The sequence below is a fragment of the Polyergus mexicanus genome, unplaced genomic scaffold (assembly GCF_030449975.1).
Source record: "Polyergus mexicanus isolate NDT 795.1 unplaced genomic scaffold, iyPolMexi1.0 SCAF_1, whole genome shotgun sequence".
Classification (NCBI taxonomy): domain Eukaryota; kingdom Metazoa; phylum Arthropoda; class Insecta; order Hymenoptera; family Formicidae; genus Polyergus; species Polyergus mexicanus.
The window spans coordinates 3,864,261-3,890,498 of record NW_027223321.1 but is presented as its reverse complement, the minus strand read 5'-3'; the positions used below and the strand labels follow the sequence as shown (position 1 = coordinate 3,890,498).

At 37.6% G+C, this 26,238-nt stretch overlaps 1 protein-coding gene across 3 annotated transcripts in view; it reads left to right on the top strand.

Moving 5' to 3' along the window:
- The window catches only part of LOC138932059 (uncharacterized), a 158,227-nt gene that overhangs the window by 128,753 nt on the left and 3,236 nt on the right, over positions 1-26,238 (top strand). For 2 of the 3 annotated variants that reach the window (XM_070293573.1, XM_070293562.1), the window contains 5 exons: positions 9,315-13,192; positions 16,308-16,433; positions 16,991-17,101; positions 17,835-18,021; positions 23,505-23,686. In XM_070293573.1, the coding sequence (XP_070149674.1) occupies positions 9,315-13,192; positions 16,308-16,433; positions 16,991-17,101; positions 17,835-18,021; positions 23,505-23,686 (4,484 nt within the window). Of the gene's footprint in view, positions 1-9,314; positions 13,193-16,307; positions 16,434-16,990; positions 18,022-23,504; positions 23,687-26,238 lie in introns of those variants that run through there. The other variant, XM_070293584.1, reaches the window with a different exon arrangement.

Below are 26,238 nucleotides of genomic sequence, written 5' to 3'. Positions count from 1 at the left end.
CTTCATTGATCGATCTCATAGAGCTCGCGAAAATCATTCGGCGCAAAATTGCATAAACTTTCGAACATCGCGAATAATCTAAGTGGTATCGCGAAACAAATTCGTTTTGGAAGCTTAATTTATTATTTCGTTATTATGCAATCTTTGATGCACTCTCGTAATCGCGACTCGGAAAGTGCACTCGTGTCTGGATCAGCGTACGATTTAATGGAACATCAACGGCAACCATTATGCAATCGACCGGCCGCGCTCTCAGATACTATCTTCGATGTACGCGTAATCGCGATGCATGTGTGTGAGCGGCTACCTGAATCAATAGCATGTGTATATTTGCGCCGAGAATGATTTACGAAACGATACGAAACACCGAAGAAGTGACCATGACCCTCGAACGGGACCAGAGATCGTAGTCCAAGAAACGGGGCTCGTCTCTGATTTTCTTCATCTTTTAATTTTGCCAATTTCTCGGCGTCAGTTTCATATTATTACATTATCAAATTAATCGCACGATTTGATCACGAATAGCTTAAATATTATAATTATATTATATTTAAATATTATATGTATGTATATATAATTTAAATATATATATATATATATATATATATATATATATATATATATATATAAAACAATTTTTAATACAATTATAGAATAATTGAAAATTATCATTGAATTGAAATAGAAGTATAATAATAGTACTGAATAATATTGATATGTTTATCAAAGAAAAAGAAGTATAATAGAAATGTTTATACTATTTTTAACATACCTTATCTGAAGATGTAGAGTTGAAAAAATTTTTATTTAGCCCAAAATTTCTTTCTACTCGAATTCGAAAACACATTGAATTCGATAAAAATCTTGTATTAATTTCAATATTTATGATACGTGATATGCGATTGTTACAATATTTATTTTTGTAAAAAAGATTGTAAGTTTCTCTTTACACAGTTTGCGTAAGCGATTTCTGTGGACTTTTAACTATGAGCTAAGATCTATCTGACGTAATACTCGGAAGTATTCACGATCGATCAAATGTGTAATCTACAATGTCATATGAGCCATATTTAAATTTTGCTTCAATCTTTCAACACGAGTTGAAATGTTTTGTTTGCTCGAGTATAATGGCTTAGCTGTTAATTGGAATTAATTACAACGTTCTGTGTAAACTCGCGTATCTGAAGAAAGAAGAACTTGCAAGAATTATAATGTTTAGATACGTAATTTTTTTTTCCAATGACGGAATATACTTAAATTTTAAATGAGTGCGTGTCAAACGCACCAAAAGAGCGATCGATGATCATCAACGAGACGGTGATCCGTTACATAATTACCGCGGAGGTATACGTGCTCAATGACCGGAGTGTCCTCCGTGCCGTCGCGGATCGTCGACGGAAACGGATGTACGCTTCACGAAAGACGAATACGAGGCAAACGACTCGCATACAGTCGCGCATGTATCTCTGTATTTTGCAGAAACTCGCAGCAAAAAATACATTGAATCATCGCGTCTTGAATTCACGTTGTTACATAAATGGATGCAACAGTTTTCTTCTCATTTTCGCATCGTTTTACATTTTCCTTGTAGTATATATAGAAGCCTTTTTCACTGCGTTTATTTTTTACTAATTGAAAAATTTTAATACGATAGAATTTCATATATTCGAAAATATTTGTGACACTAAAGAAACAGATTATTTTAATCCAGATATTGCGGGATCGTAAAATGTAATTATTCCATCTGATATAATCAATATATATTGAAAAGATTGAGAAGAAGAGAGAGATAAGGATCAACAAAAAAAAAAAAATTAATTTCGCAAACTCACATCTCTCTCGCTAGGCTTCTTCGTAGAACAAGCAACACGGTCTGCCTTCTTACGGTAAGACGTGACCACGAAGGCAAGAACTGACAGACAGCTGCCCAGCGCGTGTTTTGCGACGCAGATGGTAATTTTGCGCGATCGCAAAATGTTGGCTCGTCGATCAAATTAATCTATGAATCAGCCGTTCTCAGTCGCTATTTCGGATGGTTCACGACCGATGCAGAGGTTATTGAGCCCTGGAAAAAAAAAGACAGGAACGTTCGCGTAGAAATTAAAGTCCGCTGCTTCTCTCTCGCTAATTGACGCATTAAAAGACGCATTATCGGTCGCCTCGAGATCAACACTTTGTTCAAGCCGCGGAACAATCGTTAAAAAGTAACATTATATTTCGATCCGGATGCGGCCGTTCGATGTTCGTTAATTTCATCATTATTGCGCAATTCCTTTAGAATCGCGTAATTATCGATTCTTGAAAAATGGCGTTATTATTTAATTATTCGTACTCGACGGGCGCAGTAATTACTGTAATGGATGGGAAGTGTCATTTGCGATAATGGCGACAATAAATCTGCAAGAGATAATTATCGTTATAATGAAAGAGAGGGAGACTAAACGACTCTACGTCAGACAAACGTCACAGATTATACCGATTGTTTTTCTTATGCCGATTCCGTCTCATTTAATTTGCGATGAATGAGCGAGCGATGAGTATTTCGGACTGTAGATAGCCGCGACATCCATTACGCGCGTTGTCGGAGATTTAATGAACGGTCCATTACGTCGATCAATACCGACAATTTGTAATTATTATCGTTACAAGCATTTTCGCTGCGAGCAAGACAAATGTCCGAGACAGATGATCGAGACGGGACGGTCGATAAAATTATTTCGGTCTTGCATCGAAGGAGCAAGTATTGTGTTCGCCGTGACTGTGTACGCCTTCACGGATCGAAAGACGACTCTCCCCGCAGATGATATCTGACTAGCTTTAAATAATGGGACCTTGTTGCGTTCGAGTGACTTCGACGTTCCACGTCGTGAACCCGTAATCAGTTATATTACATTCTCGGTTTGTGCGAGTAATATACGTATATCCCGAAGAAAGATGAACGACTTCTCCTTATATAAGATAATATATGCACAAAACTTTGTGGCTGAGAGATAAAAGGGCAGATGCGAAAAATATCTGCACATTCGACATAGTATATTTATTTTTCGTTATTTTATTTATCCTCTTACAAGATTTTTTTATGATCATTTATTATTTACATCGCGACATTATAAAAACTTTATCATTTAGCCTGAGAGACAAAATTATTAAACGCTAATTATTTTTAATTTATTTTTCACATATATTCTTTATTTTCGTGATATATTTAATATATTATATACGACACGCTTATAAAATTTATTTCGACGTTAAATTTTTAAATTATTGCCCGCTCAAAATAAATGGTATAATATTTAACGTTATCGTGAGAAAATAAAACTCGTTAACACTGCCAATTTGCACCGCCCTCGCCCGCTGGAAGATAAATTTCAATTCGCATGAGTACCAAGGCATCGGCGATTCATTGTGCGGATGAGAGAGGCGCATCCTGCCGAGCGGTGACTAATTGTCGCCTCGCTCGCTATCGTCCTCATAACCCGTTGCGAGGGTGCAACGAGTCGCAATTTGCAGCTGCATGCGAAGCATGCAGGAAGACGTTTTCGGCCCCTGTGTAGATCATTGATCACGCCGGATTAAGGGGATTTGTCGTCGCGTGGTAGCGGAAGCGTAGGCGGAAAACGATCCTTTTTGTCGAGTCGTTCTCTCCCCGATCCGACAAGAGAACACACACGCACGCGGGACCGCGATCGGTTAACTTTCCGCTACTCTTTTAGACATGATCCGACCGACCGTTCACAGACCGCAGCGCTTTTTCCGGATTATTACCGCGAATTCATTAAACCCGCAGGTCTTGATTGCGTCAAATTACCGGAACGACAGGCGATGCCATAAAGCAGTTACGTAAGACGCGCGCGATTGAGGAAAGAATGTCTCGATCATTTATGATGAATAGCGCGAACAATATAATACGAACAGTAATAGTATCTTCACTTCGAGCTACTTCATGCATTCGACTTGAGAATTCATTTATATTTTTTCGATTGAAATTTCCCATCGTAAAGATACATTCTTCTTCGCCAGACATTTGGCAAAGTCTGATATGTATGAAAATTTGTCAATGATATTTTCCTTCACTCAAATATTACAATTTAATGAAATAATAGTTAAATAATTGAAAATAATTTAAAATAAAATAAAATATTTCTAGCACTAAATAAAATATACATATAATTAAATATATATAATTTTTTTATTATCTTAAAGTAACAATTTAAATTATATATTTTTATAATAATATTGGAATATTTTGTATAATAATTAGAAAATATATATTTTTCTTTATATTTATTTATATATTTTATAAAATTAGGAAAAGAAATCAAGATATTAAAATATCGAAATAAGTGTTTCTTAGGAATATAAGTTTAGAGAAATCTTATTTCACGAAGAAACACTATCTTTCCCGTATTTTGCGTTTGTTAAGATGGATCTTACGGAGTTCTTTGACTTTCATTTCCGCTTTCATTCTGCCCAGCTGTAGTTTTCCTGATTTGCAAATCGGTAGCGTGCGTACTGTTACGCTCGTTGCAGATTATTCTAGCATAGATTAAGCTAGTATTACGTGATATACTTTTGTAATTGCTATTTCCGTAACGCTTTTACAAACGTGTCGATGCCCCACATGCCTTGCATATCTCGCCACAATTGGATTTTTCAGTTAGACAGATTTTAATCAGACCGTGCAATATAAAGCATATAAAAATAAACCTTTGCGTCGAGTCTTTGTTTGATTTATTAACATAATTTTTATTGTGAATTATTCATATTAAAATAATATAAATTGGATTATTTCACTCCTTCAAATTTAATTTACATTATTTAAATTTTATGTCACACAATTATAATTTAATCTTGATAGTTGAAAAGTTAGTTTTAATCACATTATTATATTTATTAGCGCGATTGATTAGTACATTGAGGCGCTAAAACCGATCGTGACTTTGATTTTTGAAATATTTTTTTTTTTTTCATATAATTCGGAGGGACTAAATTCTCAGGTGTAGCGTAATATTGAGCCATTGCGCGAGTTCTCGTGACATCGAGATCATTGCCGGAGCCAAGGCTCCGTGAATAAAGCTGCAGATAATATTCGCAGATATGAAGCAAGCCGGAGGGTTATCTTCGACACGAGGGACTAGTGGGACTCTAAAAATCCGATCAACAAAGCGACCCCCTCGAAACGGGACATATAAATTGTGAAGGCTCAGAGAGCATTGGAGAATCGCGTTTCTCAAAGAGGAATAATACAATATTAAAACGAGTTCTTTGTGCGCCGAGAGTTAAATATAAGAAAAAAAAGGATTAAATACTTTTTAAGAAGTATTTTTTAAATATTTTTGAGGAAATATAACCGAATTAATTAAAATCTTGGACAAAAATATATAGAATTTTCCTTAGAGTTTTTGAACATGTACATATGATAGCTATCATTAAGAGAAAATGCGATTAGACATATTTTTAAGAGCGTAATAAAATTGCACTTATATTTTAATTGTACTTATTCAGTTTTATTAATTAATTGCAGATTGATTTTTATATTGATATAAAAGATTTAGGAAAAGATTGTGTCTTAAAATTGAATACAGAAGCAAATGTTTGTGGAGAATTATCGAAGATGCATGATTCTTTCTCTTTCTTCTTGTCTGAATAGCGCAGTTACTTCGGATCGCATTACGCATATATGTATGTATGTGTATGTGTATGTGTAAAGGTGACTATAGACATGAAATATTTATCTACATGCGATTACGCTTAGCTGAACGGCATTATGTTTTGGAAGCGATGAGTTGCGCTACAATATTGTTGAGTATCTTAGAATGCGTAATACAATGCCGGTAATAGAGATAAACAGGGTGTCTGACATGTAAGTAGCCAAACGAAAAGTGGAGATAGATCGGGTCAACCTGAAGCGAAGTCCTATACCATTTTGCTAAATTCGCAATAATTATTATGTTATTAATTAAAATGTCTGAGCCAATGAGCGCGTGGGTAGCAGTAGGCCGGAATCGATAGAAATGTAAAATAGTCATTTTACATTTCTGTATATTTGCCATACAGATTGTCATTATAAGCAACTGCCACTTTACTCCCTAACGTCTGCTAACAAGACTGAATCCGGAAATTTAATTTCCATCGCGGGGTATCATCATCTTTGCGCGACGTGCTTATTAAGATCTGAATTGTCAGCTTTATTACGCGTTCAGCGTGCGTAACGGTAATTTTTATCAATCAAGAGACGTAATAAGCGAGAAGTAATAATAAACATATTGGCTGGATGAAAATTCGCGCTCTGCGAAGCGCGATTTTTTAATAAATTTGGACTCGAAGCAGTATTTGTCGAACAAAAATTGAAATAATACATTACAATACGTCTCAGCTATAAAATATTAACCGCTCTAAAAGATAATATTAATATGGAAGCAAAATAATGTCACGTTTGTAAAAAATACTTCAATCGCTACGCTAGTTATTGTTATTTTATCGCTCTCGCAATCCAAGAGCTTTGACACGAATATTAGCGCAAACACTTTACAGAACCGCATGCGCAACAATTCTCTTCTCCGAACAAAGGTCATCGCGTCGGCGTGAGATACATTATGTAGAAGCCATTAAAATCGCATCGTGACGATCATAAAACGGGCAATAAAAAAGGAAACAAAAATAGCCGAACTGTACCGAAAGTGGGACAGTGAAACGGCACGCGCGGGATCCGGATTCACGCATCTCACGTCGAATCTGGAGCCGTTCTTGCGGGCCAGCCGCGTGTGTGACACATCTCGGAGTCATCTCACGCGTCCGTATTGTAGTTTACTCGGGCAACCGTCCAGCCAGCCGTCAAGACACGGGGCCGAGAGCCCGCGGAACAAGAGCAGAAACAGCACTGACCTTCCTCTCTCGTACACGTGTCCACATAAAATATTACGACGCGGTCACGTTCGCGACGATAATCGCGGACTCGCGTCTTATGTCGCGACCGCGTCTTGTCCCTCTGTCCGTCTTTCTCTCGCGTTTACAACGCAATATTTTTGCGGTCATGGTCCAATTTAATTCCGAGACAATACGACGCTTTCCAGTGTTCAATAATTTAAGTCGATACACTAACATATAATTATATTTTTCTATTTGTTTGCTGATTGAAAATTAAGACCGAGATAAAATTGATTTTTCTAATTATCGCACGAGATTCTCAGATTACTGCGCAGCAATGATAACGTGAGATATTTTTAATATCATTCTTTTTTCTCTTTTCTTTTACTTTTCTCTATTTTGCGGCTCCTTCAAAAATTCCGTTCAAAGCTTAAACAGCAACTCCCGCGATTTCGGTTAAGATTAAATTGAGGTAGACTGCATTATTCAGAACTCCGGTTGTCGGGACACTCGGGCATATTTATAAACGGGTTTCCACTTGTAGAGCGGGTTCTACGACGCGATTTACACATCCGGAATATTTACTTCGTTGAAATGCATCTCTAAGATGTTGAATTGGTTTTGGAGTCTGAGCAACAGCTTGGATTGTCGTATATACGATGACAAGATACGCGAATGTCTACGCGATAAGAACAACTTTCGAGCGACTCTTGTTTATTAAAAAAGTTCCATTAGTTTTCAACATAAAGTATCTTCTTTAAAATTTTTCTATTATATTATCCAAGACACCATATCTGATTCTATATTAAGGACCCATAGTCACAAATATTCGTAAATGCTTGTAGAAAACTTTGTATTCGCAAAGCTCATCTCCCCATCAGCTTTAAGTTCATAATTTTGAAGCCATATAAGAGTCTCTCTAATATAGAATAAATTCTCGCGCGTTAGAATCGTGTTTTTTATCCATCGTATATCACGTTAATCCTTGAATTCACGAGGCCTTCTCACGGGGCATCAGAATCACTTGGAAATTCTCGCCGTCGTGCGATAAAGCGTATCGATCTCTTTAACGAGCTGGATCGACAGGTCGAATTCTTACGTCCTTTTAAATTTAGCTCGGCGCAGCTGTAAACGATCTTCATTTTTTTTTGTCGTTTCGTCGGGGGCCGGACAATAAGAGAATAAATTCGTGACGCGCAGCCCATATCCTCCTCTCGATTCTTGCGGACGAGCTCTTAATGATCCTTCAGCGGAACATACTTGTAAGTAGAAATTATATAGTGCACGTTCTTCGGTAATTTGCAATACGAACGAATTTCCGAAGCGAAGCGAATCGAGCAGTGCCCATTATCTGCACGATAGGCTTGTCGGCGGGCGTTATCGTACTATGGGAAAATCGCGAGGAGGAACGCTTGAGTACAAGTATAGGGGAACGAGAGAAGCGTTTGTTCATTCAGAGCTGAACGAGTAAGAATATTACAATATATATGTACAATAACTGTATACATTGAAAGTTTTTTATTTATTTAGATTCTTTACGAAGATTATTTTTTTTTATTAATAAATCAATTTTTTTAAATTAATTATTAGAAACTTTGATGTTGAAAATATAACATTAAATCTTCTAATACTATAATCTTGTAACTATATAATTAGGATTGATATATATAATATTAGCACGATATTGAAATTTTTTTCAGTGAATTTGAATATGAATGCGCGATTCGAATTATTTTTACGATCGCGATTACAGTCGATTATTAGTGGAAAGGCTCGTCGGACACATGAGAAAGGTAACGGTACGAAATCTCTCGTACTCCGAAACCCACTCGGCCATCCGCGACCCTGAGAACTACCGTTACTCGAAGAAATCCTCTTCGCGAGAATTTCTTTCGTTTCGCACGTCGCACACGCGGCGAGTATAATTGAGAACTTAATTACATTCGTCGTTGTCTAGCGCGTAGGCGTAGACGGTCGATGCTCTTCCGGTTTTCACTGCAGGAGTACTCTGACGAACGATGATTCTCATATTAATCTATTCGCGGAAAATTCTCCTCTCCGTCGCGTTGGAACCGAACCGAAACGTACAAGAACTATAATCGCCTCTATTACGCACCGTGTTATTGTTCCATATGCGATCAATTAGCATTTAGAAACCGCGTGTTATTTACACTTCGTTAAGATGTATATTTCTTTAGTGTGATAATACATGCCGTGGCATAATAAAGGCGTATAATGATCGTAAACAACGTGCATGAACATCTTTATTTTTAGTTTTGAATAGAATTTTTAATTTCAAGCAATAAAAATCACTTGAAAATTTTTTAATATACAATTATAATTTATAATTTTCATCTTTTTATTTCTTTAATTATATACTTATTTTCTATTTAATCTGGCAACTAATAATATTAGATATCAGACAGCGATTTTATTTTTGTTCACAGACGCATCGGTTGCAGATCATCGTCAAGGGCGCGCATCTTTACACGCAGAATTGTTATCGTCGAAAACTAAACGCGAGCAGGCGCTACGTAGTATCCTAGCTGCCAGGAGGCGACAGATTTTGAATCAACGCTCGCATGAGCCATCTCGGATTTTTTTAAATCGTACACCGCGACCCAATACCACCTCGAAAGATCCTCCAGATATTCTCGAAACCGAGGAGACCAAGCACAACATTTACGTTACTAGCGCGCAAACCGAAGCATCGGTGGACGAGAAGACTCCGCAATCATTGAGGAAAAATAGCGAGAAAAAAACCGAGATCGCTTCCGCGATCGATCTCGATTCGATGGAACTTGAAGTAGAACGGCAGACGTCAAAGATGACAAAAAGCGAAACTCCGTCCACGTCGACGACCGAGAAGTACGAGAGCGCTTCTTCAACGTTGTCTTCGATCTCTACAACGTCGACTATATCCACTAATCAAAAATCAGGAGACGCGGACACGCGTAAGAAGAATATCGTGTCAATGCCGGAATCGCTGTACAAACACTTCCGGCCGGTGGAGAGTAACATCCCGATGGAAGATATGTCGCAGTTTTTGTATTTTGGACAGAAACTTCAACCGGACGCGCAGAACGTCACCAGCCAAAGTAACAACAATTCCGTAGAGACGACATCCATGGTACCGACCTCATCGCGCCGAAGATATTCTTCGAAGAGATACAGCGCGATGATAATCGCGCCGATCGAGGAGATCACGAACGACGAGATGAACATCGCCTTGGAACGTCGGACGGTTGAGAAGAATCAGGTTTCACGGCTCAAGAACACGTTTAGAAATCCGGGTAATGGATTGTACTACCGGAAGCCGAGGCCCACGGCGGACGTTGTGTCCAACGTCATCTCGAGCAATGAGTCGAGTCCGGTGGATAGCGGATCGGATACGAGGAGCGAGATGAATACGGTGGACGATAAGCTTCGCCGTGGCGATCCGTCCATTAATACAGGAGCTCGGGTCCCGCGGGAGAGAGGAAACGGCGCTATTCACGTGGTCAAGGCGAGCACGACGACCCAAATACCGCGACAACGTCATGACGATACCGAAGCGAGCGTCGCGGAGAGTGAAATCAATGTGAAATTCACGAACAAAACTGTCGCGGCCACGAACGGCGTCATCGCCGTGAATCTCGAGAAAATGACGAACGATTTCACGAAGGACGACGATGAGAAGAAAGTCGTGGAAGCACAAATAGAAACGACAAGCGGCGTGAAATCGGAGGACAAACTAACGAATGTCGTCGAGAAAGTAATCTCTCCGTCGCCGGCGAGAACGAATTCGAGATCTCGCGACATCAACAATATCGAGGCATCGTCGCCAAGAACGGAATTATCGACGCTGCGAATCGTGGTGCCGGATGACAGCTTCGGGCTCTCGAGTTTCGCGATCGAGAGCGAGCGGGCTCAACGAAATACCGTTAAACAGCAACCGGTCCTCGCGGATCGACCGGTTCGCGTGTCGGTCAATGATGACGATACCGCTTCGAAATCGACGCCATCGTCGACGTCCTCGACGTCGTCGACGACGGAGTCATCTACACCTGTGGTCATCGTCGACTCGAGTCAGCAGCAGCCGCAGCAGCAGCAACACGTGTACGCTTACACGATAACGAACGTGACGCGATTGTTGCGCAACTACACCGGGCCCGGGTTAAACGGTGAGGAGAGGCGAGGAGGAGGGGAAGAAGAAGGTGGTGGTGCCGCTGGTCCTGGTAGCGGTGCCGAGATAACGAGCGATGGACCGTCTCAGCAGGAGCAACCGCCGCCACCGCCGCTGCCGCCGTCTTCTCCTCTTCTGCTTCCTCGTGTCGGCGCAGCCAGTATAGAACTGGCGCGAACGCCGGCGGGACTCAGTACCGGCGCGACCGTCGAGCCAACCGTAGCTGTTGGATTATCGCTCGGTGTTGTTGTCGATGGCTTGGTGGGGGAACGACCGAGGAAAGTCATCCCGCGACAGCAGCAACGCGCCTCCAGTCAACGAGCGATCTGGTCCTCGCCGCATCCAGTTGCGAACGATAGCGTTATCTCGACAACGAGACCCGTAAAGTCGCCCGAGATCGGGAAGAGGGGACTGGTCAGGTGGAACCAGGTCAAGTCGCGCACCAGCGAGCAAGAGGGTGCTAATGACCGGAGATTCTTGAGAAAGAGCGCGAGTGCGGTGCTGAATCAGAGAACGACCGTTAACGAAGAGTCTTCGTCCCTGGTGACAAGCAAGGGTCATAGGGTAGCATCTTCTGAGAGCGGCTTGTCCACAAAGAATGATAGCAGGTGGACGAACTCCAGTAATCAAGAGAAGATTGAGAATGCTACGGAAGATTTAACGGTGGTCAATCGCTTGCCGAACGAAACGGTTACGAGTCGTGGCAACGATTCGGATGATGAAGTGTTGGATTCTCCTCGAGAAATCACGCTTGTCAGCGGCAGGGTGAACGAAGTGCCGGCTGACGGAAACTCGCCGGAAGCCACGGTCATGGGCAACTTAAGTCAAAATTCAAGTGCACCCGATGAGACGATGAACGCGACCGATCCGTCCGTTCTCGTCGACGCGATCGCTATAACGGAAGCGGATAAGTCCGATGTTATTGCGGGGGACATTGTTAGCACGCCCAGTATGAACGACGAAGACAATATCGGGAGTGAAGATTATCAGAGTGTCGTGATGTCGAACAAGAGCAGCGACAGTGACGCGAACGTAACGACAGACAGTGTTGTTGCGACGACCGTGATAGTGACCGAGCGAATCGGTGAAACAGTCGCGAAAACGACGACGACGACGACGACGACGACGACGACAACTACAACGCCGGCGGCACCGGTTTTCCCGGTCACGCCTAGGATACTAACGGAAGGGGAGAGGACCACGGTGGATCCGAAAGCTTTTATGGATGCCGGAACGAAGACGCCGGAAGCGAGTAACCTGGACCCTTCGGAGATCCAGAAGAGATACCGGGCCAAAGACGCGACGACATCAACGACCACGACGACAACAATGGTTTCGCCAATTCAGAATGACACTCGTTCTGTGGATGATGCTTTAAGCAAAAAATTGGAGGTCTTATCTACGTCGTCAACGCCCCCAGACAATGGAAAACGCATGTCAGGTGAGAGATCGTTGGAAGTCCGTGCGCGTAATCTATCGGACAAATCGAAGGATAAGGACGATGTGTTGCCGATTATGCATCTATACAACACGTCGGACATCTTTAACGGCAGCAGACCGATGGAAGGATTTGTTCGCGGTACGGAACGGACACGAGTGGTGCTTCCGGTGGATCTTAAACCGCAGGACGAAAAGAATCCTGCGAGGACGACGATAACGACAGAGAAGACGAGTCAGTCGACCACAACTGTCACTAGCGCGACGGAAATCAGTGGAAGTACATCAATCACCATTCCAGTTCCGAAACTTAGAGAGCCTATCACAAGTACGACGGGCTCCCGGAAAGATAAACACGAGGAGAATCGCGGCTCCCAGGACGCTACTGTCTCTCCAGTGACTTCTAGAGGATCTTCCTTCGCGGTCAACAAGACGAGGTATAGGCCCACCTATCATCACTCGATTCTGCCGGAATACAACGGCACGATATACCATCCCGCCGAGCTCAACAGAACGTTCTTCGAAGTCGGCGGACCGATCTCGGTGAGTCCGCGGGAACCGATGAACGTCAGTGACGTGATATCAAAACGGCACGATGGCAACGCGATCGCCACTCAGGAGACAGTTGCCGTGGTTAGCTATATCCTGGCCACCCTCGTCGTCTTTCCTATTGCCGTCGGTTTCGGGCTCATTCTCAGAAGACTGATACTTAGGAATCGTAAGGTGAGTGATTTCGAGGTTTTCAGGTCGTTTAAACGCGCGTTTAGATTGGAAAGTCCGGCGCAGATTACTGTTATCCTGATATCTTCGTCTTTCTCTTCGCTGGTGAAGTCGTCACGGTGATCGAGAAATCATGAGCGTGATCTGATTCCGCTATTAATCATAATATTTCGAAAACACGTGACTGCTAAGAATACGGGTTAACGGGACACTTGAAAGAAATTTTGAAAATTTAAAAATGTATCACACATACGATATTTCGATAGAAATTGTCAGATGTTCACAAACTGCTGCAGAAATGTTGTTCACTTCATTTTAATGACAAGTTTATTAATTTATAATAAAGAGCTTTTCGCTCGCAAACTGTATGTATTTCTGAGATATAGAGAGATATTAATATCTTAATGTTTATTTGAACTTTAATCTCTCAATACTTTAGTTTTGGATTTCTTTATGATATTTAATGTAACAGGATTTCTCTCTTTCTCTTTCTCTCTTTAATATATAAGTGAAAGATATAACGAGAATAACGATTTTCCTCGATATTAAAAATAGGGGAAAAAAAAACAAATTAAGACGCTCTTGTTAAAAATAAAATTATAACTTTCTAATGAGATAAATATACAAGTGAAAAAGAGAAAAATTATTTAATATCTTTGAAAAAAACAACGCATAATATTCTATTTTGATATAATCTAATCAAAGATCAGATTTATTCTCGAATAATCAAGTCGGCGAAAACAACATTTTTAATTGTTTCACGCAGACACAAATTTTGTCGTTAATACACAGTAGTATACTTATGTACTATTACACGATATGGTCTTGATTATCATATTATTTATTATTTCGCGGGATTAAAGGTAAAGTTTTAATGATCAGCGCGACAACATCATCATCATGGCTGAATCGTCATTAGTTACGTTCATTAGTTGTTATTAATTGATCCGGAATGCGCTCCGATAAGTCTGCTATTAGAGAATACCGTCTCAATGGGCCACACTATCTTAATTAAAAAAGCGGGCCATCGAAATCATAATGGAGAATCGCATCATGATTTTTCAGGATAATAAAGATAGATACAGGTACTTTTAACAGTTCATAGAATTAATGTAATTGTCTCGCAAAAAAATTTCACGACCGTGACTTCGACCCGAATGAATATCAAACGCGGTCATCGAGTAATTTCTTCGCGAAGGCTAGCTCCGCGATGATTCACAAAATGGTTAGCGATCTTCCCTTCTTCCCCATCGGCAATTATTACAGGTTCATTGTATGCAGAAATCTTGAGGATCCCTATGATGTCTTTGATTGCGAAGAATCATCGGATGGAGCGTGGCGCGTTATAGTAATGAGAAAATGAATGCGCCGTTGGATAATGCAAAAATTGTTCGGCTCCATTGTCTTCGATGATTATTTTTGCGTGGAATTTTCCGCGGGTAACCGACAAGAAGATTGTATCGAAGGTCGAAAATTTTCTCGCGCTAATCTTACGTCGCATCGGAAAATGAGGATCTTTGTATAATGTAATTATTATATTGATTACGTTACGATAGTACACTTCCACGAAGATATTTTATGAATTCATATCTTAAAATTAATCTTATTTTTTCTTTGTCATACAATTTTAAAGAATCATCTTTTTACACATATAATTTATTATTGTATTTTTTAATTATAGAAATTTAATTTTTTTTATTCAACGAATAGCATGTATTACAAATTTGTTAGTATCAAAATTAACAGCAAAGAAAAAAAAATAACGTAAAATATCCGGAAATGACATAAGCGAAATGCTTTCATGTTCGTAATAATAATGCGAACATAAATTTAAATTTAATCTGACAGTCATGGAAATAAATCTGAATGGCGGTACAAAGGCTTGTATGGACGATTAAAAAAAGGAGCATGTAAACGAAAGAAAAGGGAGACGAGGAACGAGTACAAGAACCAAATAAATAGGACCGCTTTGAAACTCGTCTGATGCTGAATTTGAACGTACTGTGTTTCGCGAAATTGAAAAATTCATCGTAGACAGACAAACCGATCTGCTTTCTTGATTATTCTCGTATAACATGATCGAGCTTTTCGTTGTAAAATGACTTTCTTCGAAACATATAAGATAATACGTTGTGCAAAGTTGTAGCAGTAAAAGTAACACGAAGTTTTATTTCATTTCGTATTGTATGTCTTTTCGTGCGCGAGGTAACTTTGTTTTTCGATAATAAAGCGAGCTCGTACAATCACACATCTTATGCTTTCGATAATTCTCGTGTGATGTCGAAGAATAACACACATGACGAAACCGAGAATAATAATTTGACAACATACTTGGTTTTAATTAATTGCAATCTTAATTTCTAATTTTGAACAAATCGCTATTTATCTACACACAATTATTAGAATAGATTTCTTAATTTAATATCATATCAAAGATTTAAGATTCTTTATATATTATATAAGAGCTTTATTTTTATTAAATTAAAAAATTATAAATCTTATAAAAATTATAAAAAAAAAAATTTAAGACTATAATTTTAAAAACGTTAAACATAACTTTATTATAAAAGTATAGCTAATAACATTATTTAATAACTTTATTTATTATAAACATGAATAATTTTCATGTCTTTCTGTAAATTAAAAGAAAGATTTAATATAGACAAATATGTATAATAAATGATATTATATGTAATAACACATAGAGTACTTCCCACTTTCGTATAGCTATTTTTAGTTAGCAAATATTTTAACATTGTTATGATTGATTTGAAGCATTATTATAGTAGATAGGCGCGGTTATATTTACATCATTTTTGTGCGTATCTTATCGCCGTCGTAAAAAAAAGTCAACATCGTATTTTCGCGTAGAGTCGTAATAGGTACATCTAATTTTATTGCAGTAATATTGCTTGAGAAAATACACTCGGGGGACGCCTTGATCTTTTTGGCCGATCTTCATTGCTATGCGGCATTGCGTTTCCTAATTAAACGGGAGTGACGACCGATTCGAGCAGGCTTCCCTCATCTCGTGCGTAATAACACACGCACGCGTGCTGGCGGCGCGTTGCATACGGCATGTGTTGTTGCATGCACTGACGTTGATTTGCTTATGCAGGTGCTCGAAGAGTCGGACACGTCATCGGAGATAAGCTGCAGGAAGGACGCTCTTAATCTCGAAAACGGCGACTTCAAGACCTCTATCGAGAAAGCGATCACGAAGTTACCGAGGATACAACACTTGGTGAGAAATTAACGCACGCATATTTAATACGACAGCGACCACTTTGTATAATAATCCGTCTGACACATTTAATTATCTGCAAAATGATTTGATTCGTTTAAGGAATCGTGTCAAAAATTGGCGTAAATAATTTTTTACATATCGATGTTTGGATATTATTTTATTTACGTTATTTAATTATAATTGTGTCTCTATCTTTAATCTATTTAATTTAATTTGCATTAATTTTTTATTTTTTTAATCTAATTGTATTATTCTTTTTTTATTTTTTAATTTAATAATTTTTTAATTTGTATAAATGTCACATTTGCAATATCACATAATAGATTTAATTCCTTAAACATTTAGCGTTTAGGAAAGTCTATGCGTCGAAATACACGAGTAGAAAATCCTGACAGTCTATTTCTTTAACATAGAAGAAATACGACAACGATAGACGCGAGACGTTAATTTCCGACGACGTGTCGGATGTTCGCTCTCGTGCATATCAATTAGCTATTCCTGAACAATTTTAAACTGCAGTTTAATGCTCGTTTTGCGCGCGATTCTTTGTGCAGTGTCACGAAGCTGAGAAATCGCCGCCTCTACCGTCTCAAGAATCCAGATGGGAGTTTCCTAGAGATAAGCTTAGGTTACAGACAGTTCTTGGGCAAGGAAACTTCGGTCAGGTGAGGAGGAATATTATTTTCTGCGGCACATTCCGGCGTGAAAATAAACAATGAAATGAAAAATAAGCCTGTAATTTGTGACTGTCGGATGGTTTTTATGAAATATCCGAGGTAGATTCACGCGGGAATATAATCTTCGAGATAAGTTCAGCAGTTTCTTCCTTCGGCATTTATCCTATGAAGTGATTTTATTTCTTTGTCTATTTGAAGAAATCCGCGTTTTATTTGTAAATAGCAGCGTTTGGCGTATGCGATTTCGCATTGCATTAATGAGATTTCATAATAAACAGATAGCGTAATATCAGTATAATCGAATTATTATACAAAAGAGATTGTGTGAGGAAAAACGCGGGAACATTTAATTCGTTATGGTAAATTTTCTCCCTAACGATAAAAAGGCGGATCGATGATTGATACGTCTATTTTCTGATGATTATATATATTTTCCGACTTTACACTTATAAATATTATATCGCTGATAACATTAAGCACACATTAGGAATAGTATATCCAATTCATTTGTGGTAAATTACACTGATCCATATTATTTTGATCGCTAATATGATTTAGATTAAATGTATGTGGAGTAAAAATATTTTAAAATAATTAACTTTAAATTATATTTAAATATCTTTTGAGAAAAACAAAAATTTTTTTTTGGTTTAGCAAACGCATGGTGTACGTAATTATATGTATGTGTGTGTGTGTATGTATGTGTGCGTATCGATATTAGGTGTGGAAAGCCGAAGCCGATGACCTGACAGGTCATCAGGGCACGACTCGACTAGTGGCGGTAAAAACCATCAAGGAAGGTGCTTCCGATCGTGAAAAGGAAGACTTGGATCGAGAACTTGAAATTATGAAACAATTAGGCAGTCATCCGAATGTCGTAACACTTTTGGGCTGTTGCACCGAGGAAGGTGAGTTTAATAACAAATATATCAAAGACGTACGCATTATTAGTTGAAATATATTTTACCCAGCGTACGCGTATTCTACATTTCATCTTTTCTAAATTAAATTATTTTTGCCTTAATTCTTGCACTGGTTGTGCACGTGTGTGAAGGATCCTACGATATAATTAACGAGCAAACATATACCATATATATATATATATATATATATATATATATTATATAGTATTTTTGGATACGTATAACCGACGATGCGACACGAATGGGGCGATTTGTCGCGGCAACGGATCCGCTCGCGTCTTTATTTCGATTTGCATCGGCAGCACGTAATCGGTGCTGCACCTGTAGCTGTTCGGTGAATCCTCCTCATTACCGTCACTTATCTTCGACCTTGGTTGTCGCGCGCTCGAAGCCTTGGCAGCGTAAACTTTATAAAAATTGATAGCGTTTTAACTGCCGGCACTTCTCTCGACGCTGAATACACGGATCGTATGATAATTAAGCAATCAAGCCCCCGTCCGAGACGAGAGAGATAGAACCGTGTTCGAATGCGACTATTCCAATCGAAATGTTACGATGAGCATTTCGTGATGGTTCTAGCCTTTCGCGAAATCCTGCCTTTAATCGAAATTTACGTGGATGAGTTATTCAGATTTTCGCGAACATTTCGCACAGTAGTTAACGCCTGTCGCAATGGAACGATAGCTCTCGATCACGTTTTCGTCCGATATACGCGTGATTCGATTCAGTGTAATATTTTATTACGTGTCTAAACATCTTTTAAAAAATTTTATTGCCTCTTTGAATCGCTCGTGTACGTCAAAAAGCAGTAATTTATGTCGACGAAATGTTTTTCGTATGTCTTATTGTTGAATAATTTGTTTACATATTTTGGATACAATTTTCGCGATAACGATTAAACTATAAGCATAAAAATGTTTATCTTTACCGTGATTGTGTTCGCTTAGAATTAGATGAATTAGACAGTTTTTACGATAATTACGTGGGAATCGTTTTGACGCAGGAAGATTTATTCGTTTTGTTGTAGTCATTACCTGCGCTGTAATAGACAGTTAACTTCTACAAACTTGACAGCTACAAATTAAACAATTGCGTAAACAATTTATGTATCTTTCTTGCAATCATCTTGCTAATTCTTCGACATTAAAAATCAGAATTGTCTGAATCAAAATCTGTCTTTATGCACATAAGTGCAAGAAGTGAATAAATAAATTTACGTTTTTTTCTCGGAATTAATTTCCTTGTTGATGATATGGCATAGTTGCCTTTTGTTGCGCATAAAGCTTGTGTAAAAATATCGGTGATTGTATCAATTTGCAAAGAAAAGTACGATCGACGGACGGTCCTGTTATTTCATCGTAGCATGATTGATTAAAAACTGCTGCATCCTGCTTCACAACGTAGGATCGAATAATCGAAGGTTCTTGATGCACCGCGCCTTCATTATTGAAAGCGAATGCGCAACGAATTGGCAAGTAATTTTTGTGCGGGTAATTGCACCAATAAAATTACTCTTTTAAAAGGATCGTGAAAAATTACGAAAGGAAATTTATTATGTCTTTTTAAAACTTTCGACAATAATATAAGAAAGATGTACAAAATTTTATGCACAGAAAATAATTTATATTATTTTTAAACAGTATTGAAAGTTTTATCGAATATCATATTTAATTCCATATTTCTATTTATATAAAGAATAATTATATTTTTTGATTATATTATAATATCCAATCTTTTTTAAGCTACTAATATAATTATTTTCTCTAAAAGTTTTGTAAAATAATTTTTTTTCTCTCTTGCATATATAATATATTCTTTTTGACTTTCCAAATTTGTGAAAATCGGTGAATATAAAAAAATACATCATCGTAGATCGGTGAAATTGATTCGACGCATTTCGCGCGATTTTCTCGTGACAAACAAATTTATGGTAGAGACATCAAAAATTTGCTCGGACAATCTCACATGCGTCGGGATGGACTACAAACGGGACAGAGCCATTATACATCTTTCCTTTCACGCTGCTCGATATCGTCGTTCGCATCTTTCGTATAAATTTCCATACGCATCCCAGCGACGCACTTCTTCGCGGTATAATACATTTATTAAGTTGGTATACCCGCGAGACAATCGTTCCTTTTGGATCGCAAGAAACTAAATAAAAAAGCGAGTGACGATTGCGATCGAGATACATGATCTACCCTCATTTAAACTTTCGACTGCATTATCCTACGTTTCGATCAATAAAGTAAAGTCGCACCATTATATATATATTTTTTTTCTGTTATTGATAGATACATACTATTGAGAATTTAATTATTTTGTTTTAATAGATATTTTTTTAGTAGAAGACTGTATACAAAAAAAAACTTTTTTTTAAAAATAATTTTTTAATTTATACGAATGGGGATTTTTACATTTTAATAAGAATTAAAATTCATTAATAAAGAGAAAAATACTAAGGGATAAACGCAATGAAAATTGGCAGCGTTATTCGCCGAAAATAATTGTTCGTGAAGGGAACTGGTGAGAAATAAATTCGGAAAGAAATTCATGAATTCGCAATAATTCTCGATAACGATAAAAACGTTCGTTGTGATAGTAGTAAAAATTGAAATGATTACGGCGACGAATCGAGATCTTTAGAGGTGTGTCTGCAACTTTCGGGGATCGCTGACGCATCTCAAGGAGTGGGCCTCTTAAAGGGCCTTCTTCATTTCCATGGCTCTGCTTTCACACAATAGAACGCGAAAAGTTCTTGGCGGCCCACACGAGACGGGTCACCGCATAAAATTTACGACATTTAAATTTCGGCCCCACTGCCGTTATCGTTTGCGGTCATGTTCGAATTTCTTCCCGGTGACGTTTGTCAAAGCCAGAAAGCCAGTCTTTTGACCGTTTTACGATCGCCGTTTGGACGATAATAAAACTCACGTTCAACGGTTAGTTCGGCCACTAAGCAAATTATTAGCGGCTGGAGAACCGCTAATCAAAGTTACAAGTTCGACGAATTTTTACATTTTTGACGTATTAAAAAACAATCGTATGTTTCGTAGAAAAATATAAATATTTAATTAATAACATTTTTCCAATGCATTATATGCGTTAAATAACACTCAAGTCTCAAATGTTATCATTTGTTTGATAAAGACAAAAAAAAAACAAATTGCGAGATTGCATTAATGAATTGTTTTTTTCGTAAAAATGTTCTCTCTCGGTGTAATAAAAATGATTCGCGTCTAATAAAAGTGATGGCTTTTTCTTATTTGGCCATTCTTTGTTTTTTTTTTCTTTTTGCCCTTAATCGAGTTTCGGCTTATTTATCTGCTTTCACAGATAAGACAACGTACGAGTATATGAAATAGAAGCGACATTAAGGAGCGGCATTCTTTAAAATCTGCGAGCCCGGGAACGGGATGTTTTCTTTTTTGGCATAAATTCATGCAGATAACGTTCTGCAAGCTTAAGCGTTCGTCGCTTTACGACGATATTTCGTATCCCGTTCAAAGTATTCTTGATATTCTGCCTCTTATTCGGTGAACGAAATTGCCCCAACAATTTGATAGAATCAATTGTTCCTATATCATCCTTTTTTTTATAATCTTAAAATCTACGATTTAAAATGAAGATCTTTCAATGCCACCGCGTTGTAGTTTCGTTTACAATCTGCCGTTTCTCTTTCTCGAGACGATTTGCATACGACGTACATAAGATGAGAAAAAAATTCTAATCCGAAAGGATATCTCAATTCTCATTCTTCGTCCTTCCAAAAAGCATCGGATAAATATAGTCTTATTTTCTTTTTGATCTTTTCGCCGCTTGGCGAATGTCATTCTGCGCATTTCTATCGTTATTGTATGTGCGAAATATGATTTACATAAAAGCGAGAACGATACCAACCCGCGTATCACCGTCGCGTACTCGTATTGCTTTGCATTCGTCACGGCTATTGTATCACACGCGTGCCATATCGATCGACATAGGCGTGGATCCGCGATTTTTGCATGAAAGAGTTAGTGTAGAACTGGCACGAATTCAATGAATATGCATATTACAATAAACTCTCGATATATTATGCACATCGACGAAAAAAAAATGGATATTCGAGCACTTTTTTTTTTTCAGAAAAAAATTATTTTGTCTTATACATGATTATTTTTTAATTTTATTCTCAGTCAAAATTTTCTAAATTAACATCTAATTGCATAATAAATATTAAGAATAATATTTTTTTATTAAAAAACTATAATTATATGTCGATCACAAATATGTACGTAAAATTGTAATAAGAAACTCTGTAAAATTTGTTTTTTTTTTAATAGTAATCTCATACATTTTTACAAAAATGTTTATTTTATCTTTTGAACAAATTATTACCTTGTGCAGGAATACCAAATACGAATACGCGATCTTCTTCGTCGGATATAATTAATAGTTATTACATTAATATTTTTGTATTAGCAAACATAGTAATGACGTGGTAATATGATACGGCTATTTCACTACAATATGACAAAATTAAATTACTAATAAACGGTTAATAACGCACGATTTACACGCACGTGAAACCGATGCTACAGACATTATGTCATGTTTAATTCACTCTGAAAAACATATTGACGTCTGAAATTAATCCGGACACGAGGAGCGTGTACCACTTGGCGAACAAGAATTATTAGAGGGTAGCGATGTTGACCTAATACAAGCTGTTGCAATGGCGATGTACCGACAAAAGCGGCTCCATAAGTTACAATCAAGTTGACGTTACTCGAGCGAAAACTCTTTCAAGTAAATCATTTGAATTACTTCGAACGCTGAATATTTCTTTTCGCAATCTTGCCATGCAGTTTTGTAATCACTTATGTGCTTCTTGATTTATATTCGATGTCATGTAAATTTAATTTCTATAATTAAATAAATTTTATATAAATATAATTTAATTTAAATACTTCTCGCGTACAAGTTTCGGAATTTTATTTAAATGAACAATAATGTATACAAGACGCAGTCATTAATGATAAAAAATTATATATGTTGTCGCAGGAATTCGTAATTCAAACATGTGATTATATATTTATTAACATTTTTGGAAAACATAATCTAGAAAGAGAGACAGTGAGAGAGAAGTGCCACTTTATCTATGCGCGACAATATTTTCCGTTTGCTGAAATGCAACAGAGCGTGTCTCAAATGACAAACCGTCATTCGAACGCTATCCATGTATTCATTATAGAAATATCTACTCATAATACTGTACGCTCGTTGTTCTTTAAAGCTTGCATTACTCATTTAAATCCCCAAGTTATGCGATGAATAAGATTTATATTCTTTAGAAACGGGTTGTGTGTGACGGATAAGATTTAGCCTTCGCTGATTGAGATTTTATTTTACTCGAAACGCAGGAGTTCCAATGCGCCGTCCATGAATAAATATAAAAAACACAACGCGTGATTTCTTTCTGATTACAGAGCCTCATTATCTCATACTGGAGTACGTCATGTACGGCAAACTGCTCGCGTATCTGCGTGATCATCGCACGAGACAGTACTTCTACAATTTTAGCGAGGACTCAGCAGCCTTGACATCCAGAGATCTCACGGTTTTCGGATATTGCGTGGCTAGAGGCATGGAATATCTCGCGTCAAAGAAGGTACGGAAATTATTTTACATGTTTAGGATAATTCCCATAAACGTTAAAGTTCAACGGGATTTAACTGATTCTCTGTGTTTCTCCAAAGACAAATTTACAAAGTAATCTCTTTAATGCTATGGGAACTGCTGATAAGTTTTAACATTTATGTCATATTTATGGATAGAAGTAAAAGTTTATTTTCCACATTCATGTTCACATGGAATAGATAGTATTTTTGTGCTTTTTTTCTAGTTTCTTGTCGATTTATATGCACAATATGCTATCGAGAAAAAAATGCGATAAAACACGAAAAAAAAAAAACAAGTGGCAATAAATCTCGATACGGAATTTAGTCTCGATATAATAAATGGAGCTAAAAATCCGCAAGGTCTTGATAACTAATTGTCGTCCATCAAGGAGAAAAAAAATGTTTCTTTCGTCATACAACATGTTATACAAAAATAATAAAATTTCGAATTATTACGCCGATACATTCTAACAGTCCTTGATGACTACATCGACCCTCAATCTCGCAAGATCGTCAATGCGCAATAGGGTGCTAATTAATTTTTCTTTATTACGCACGGCTTATTTGTGGATCGAAGAACCTCCAGGTTTCTCGACGCAACTAATTGTCTTCTGCTATAGGAGAAAAAGTCGTTCAAGACCGACCACTTGACGATCGCTTGGCGATCCTCGTGATTCCCTTGCTTTCTTTCTTTTCGGTGACATGAGTGCGCTTCGATACATACCGCCGAAAGGATGGGTCGGAATTGGGAGTGAGATTGAAACACGAAAAGAAAGGAACCGCGATAGTCGTTTAAAGTGTTTAGATGGAGCCTTCCTCGTTAATCTACACAAGATTAACGAGCCCACCGTAAAAGCGATATCGGTCGAGCGATTAATTCTTTAGCCATCACCTTAAACGCTCGTCGAGGAATAAGTTTGGGTATATATTGTATTTACGGATAGATTTACAACACTTTACGAGAAGATGTCGAATATTTGAGTTTTGATGATTCGGAGAAATTTAACGAGTTTGCATTTATTTTTCAATTTAATGCATATAATATATTTTTAGTACATCTAATAATATTGTTATAATTAAATGTCTTGTTCAGAACTTGTTTGCTTATTATTAACTTTGTCAATTATATTTATATTTTCATAATTCAAGGCTTCCCGAATACGCTGTAGTTTCTTAAACCACGGACGTTAATTGCTCACGAGATCGCAACACGCTATCGCTACTTATACTTGGCAACTTTTATGGTCAATTACTAATAATCTTATTCGCATTTGCGATTTATGGTGAATACTTTTTGCGCAGTTAAGAGTATAGAATGGCAAAATGTGACTGGTGAAGTTGTAATTGCAGTGATGCGATCACAAGAATTGACGCGTGTAATAATGCACAGTTATAGCATCTCAGCAATTGGATCGTTTCAGCGCACAATCTTATTATTTCTTCTTTAATATCGCGGAAGAAATAATTTTACGATAAACAATAACATTAGCGATTCGAGGAATTCAATAGAATAGCTTTAGCGCAATTTTTACCGTGAAGCAATCGGCTATTTTGATTTGAGAGAAAAATTGAAATTTCTCTTCATATGTCCCTTATCCATATATAAAAATTGATAAAAAACGCAGCATAATTTTTTTTCATTTACAAGAAAGTAGAGGTGTTTCAAGGATATCTAATTTTTTTGTGGAAGGCCATGGAGAGCATCGACTGTTTGACAAATAACCCGCTAATGATGTTTAATCTCAAACATTTTCGCACAGTCGTAAAACTTCCACCGTGACGTTTGTTGAAGGATCGTTCCCGCTTGGAGATTTGTGTCACTAGGCAAAGATTGAGTTTTATCTCTCATAAAGAACGAGTTTGGAAATATTTATTTAGTTTCTTCATCCGACTTGAGAGCAATAAATGGTTCTCAAGGATATATTTTAACAACAATCCATTTTTTATACGATCTGCTTTATTTCGTCGAGAATTTAGAATGAGATATTAAAATAGAATTAAAATATTAAAGTAGAATTAAATAGATTAAATTGAGATCTAAACGCGTGATTAATGAAATAAATATTTGCTTGTTTCAAAATTCTTTTGTAGAGTAGCTTATCGGTTTTTACATGACAAAGAGGAAGAGGGAAATTTGCGCGGAATCAGCAATAGACGCGTATTCTAAGAACGTCATTCTTAGTAGAATATACCTGACGATTAACGGCAATTAGAGGAATAAAAAAACCAAAACTTCTTTCGTAAGCGCTCGATAAAATGTCGAATTATCAGTTTCCGTTGTATAATAGCTTCTAGAAAACAAAAATTAGCTTCTCGAGTTTTAATAGACAATTATACACAGATACGCGGGCTAAATGATAGTGCGCGTACCAGCTGCGGATGTGCGTGGATGCATTCTGGATGCGCCTCTGCATTCAAATTGAATACGGCAGGCACAGCTGGTGCGACTCGATGTTTCGTAACATCGCGTTTGCATCATTCAGTTGTTGCGTGTAATAATTATTATTTAGATCTTCTTTCTTCATGGCTTTCGGTCTTGCTG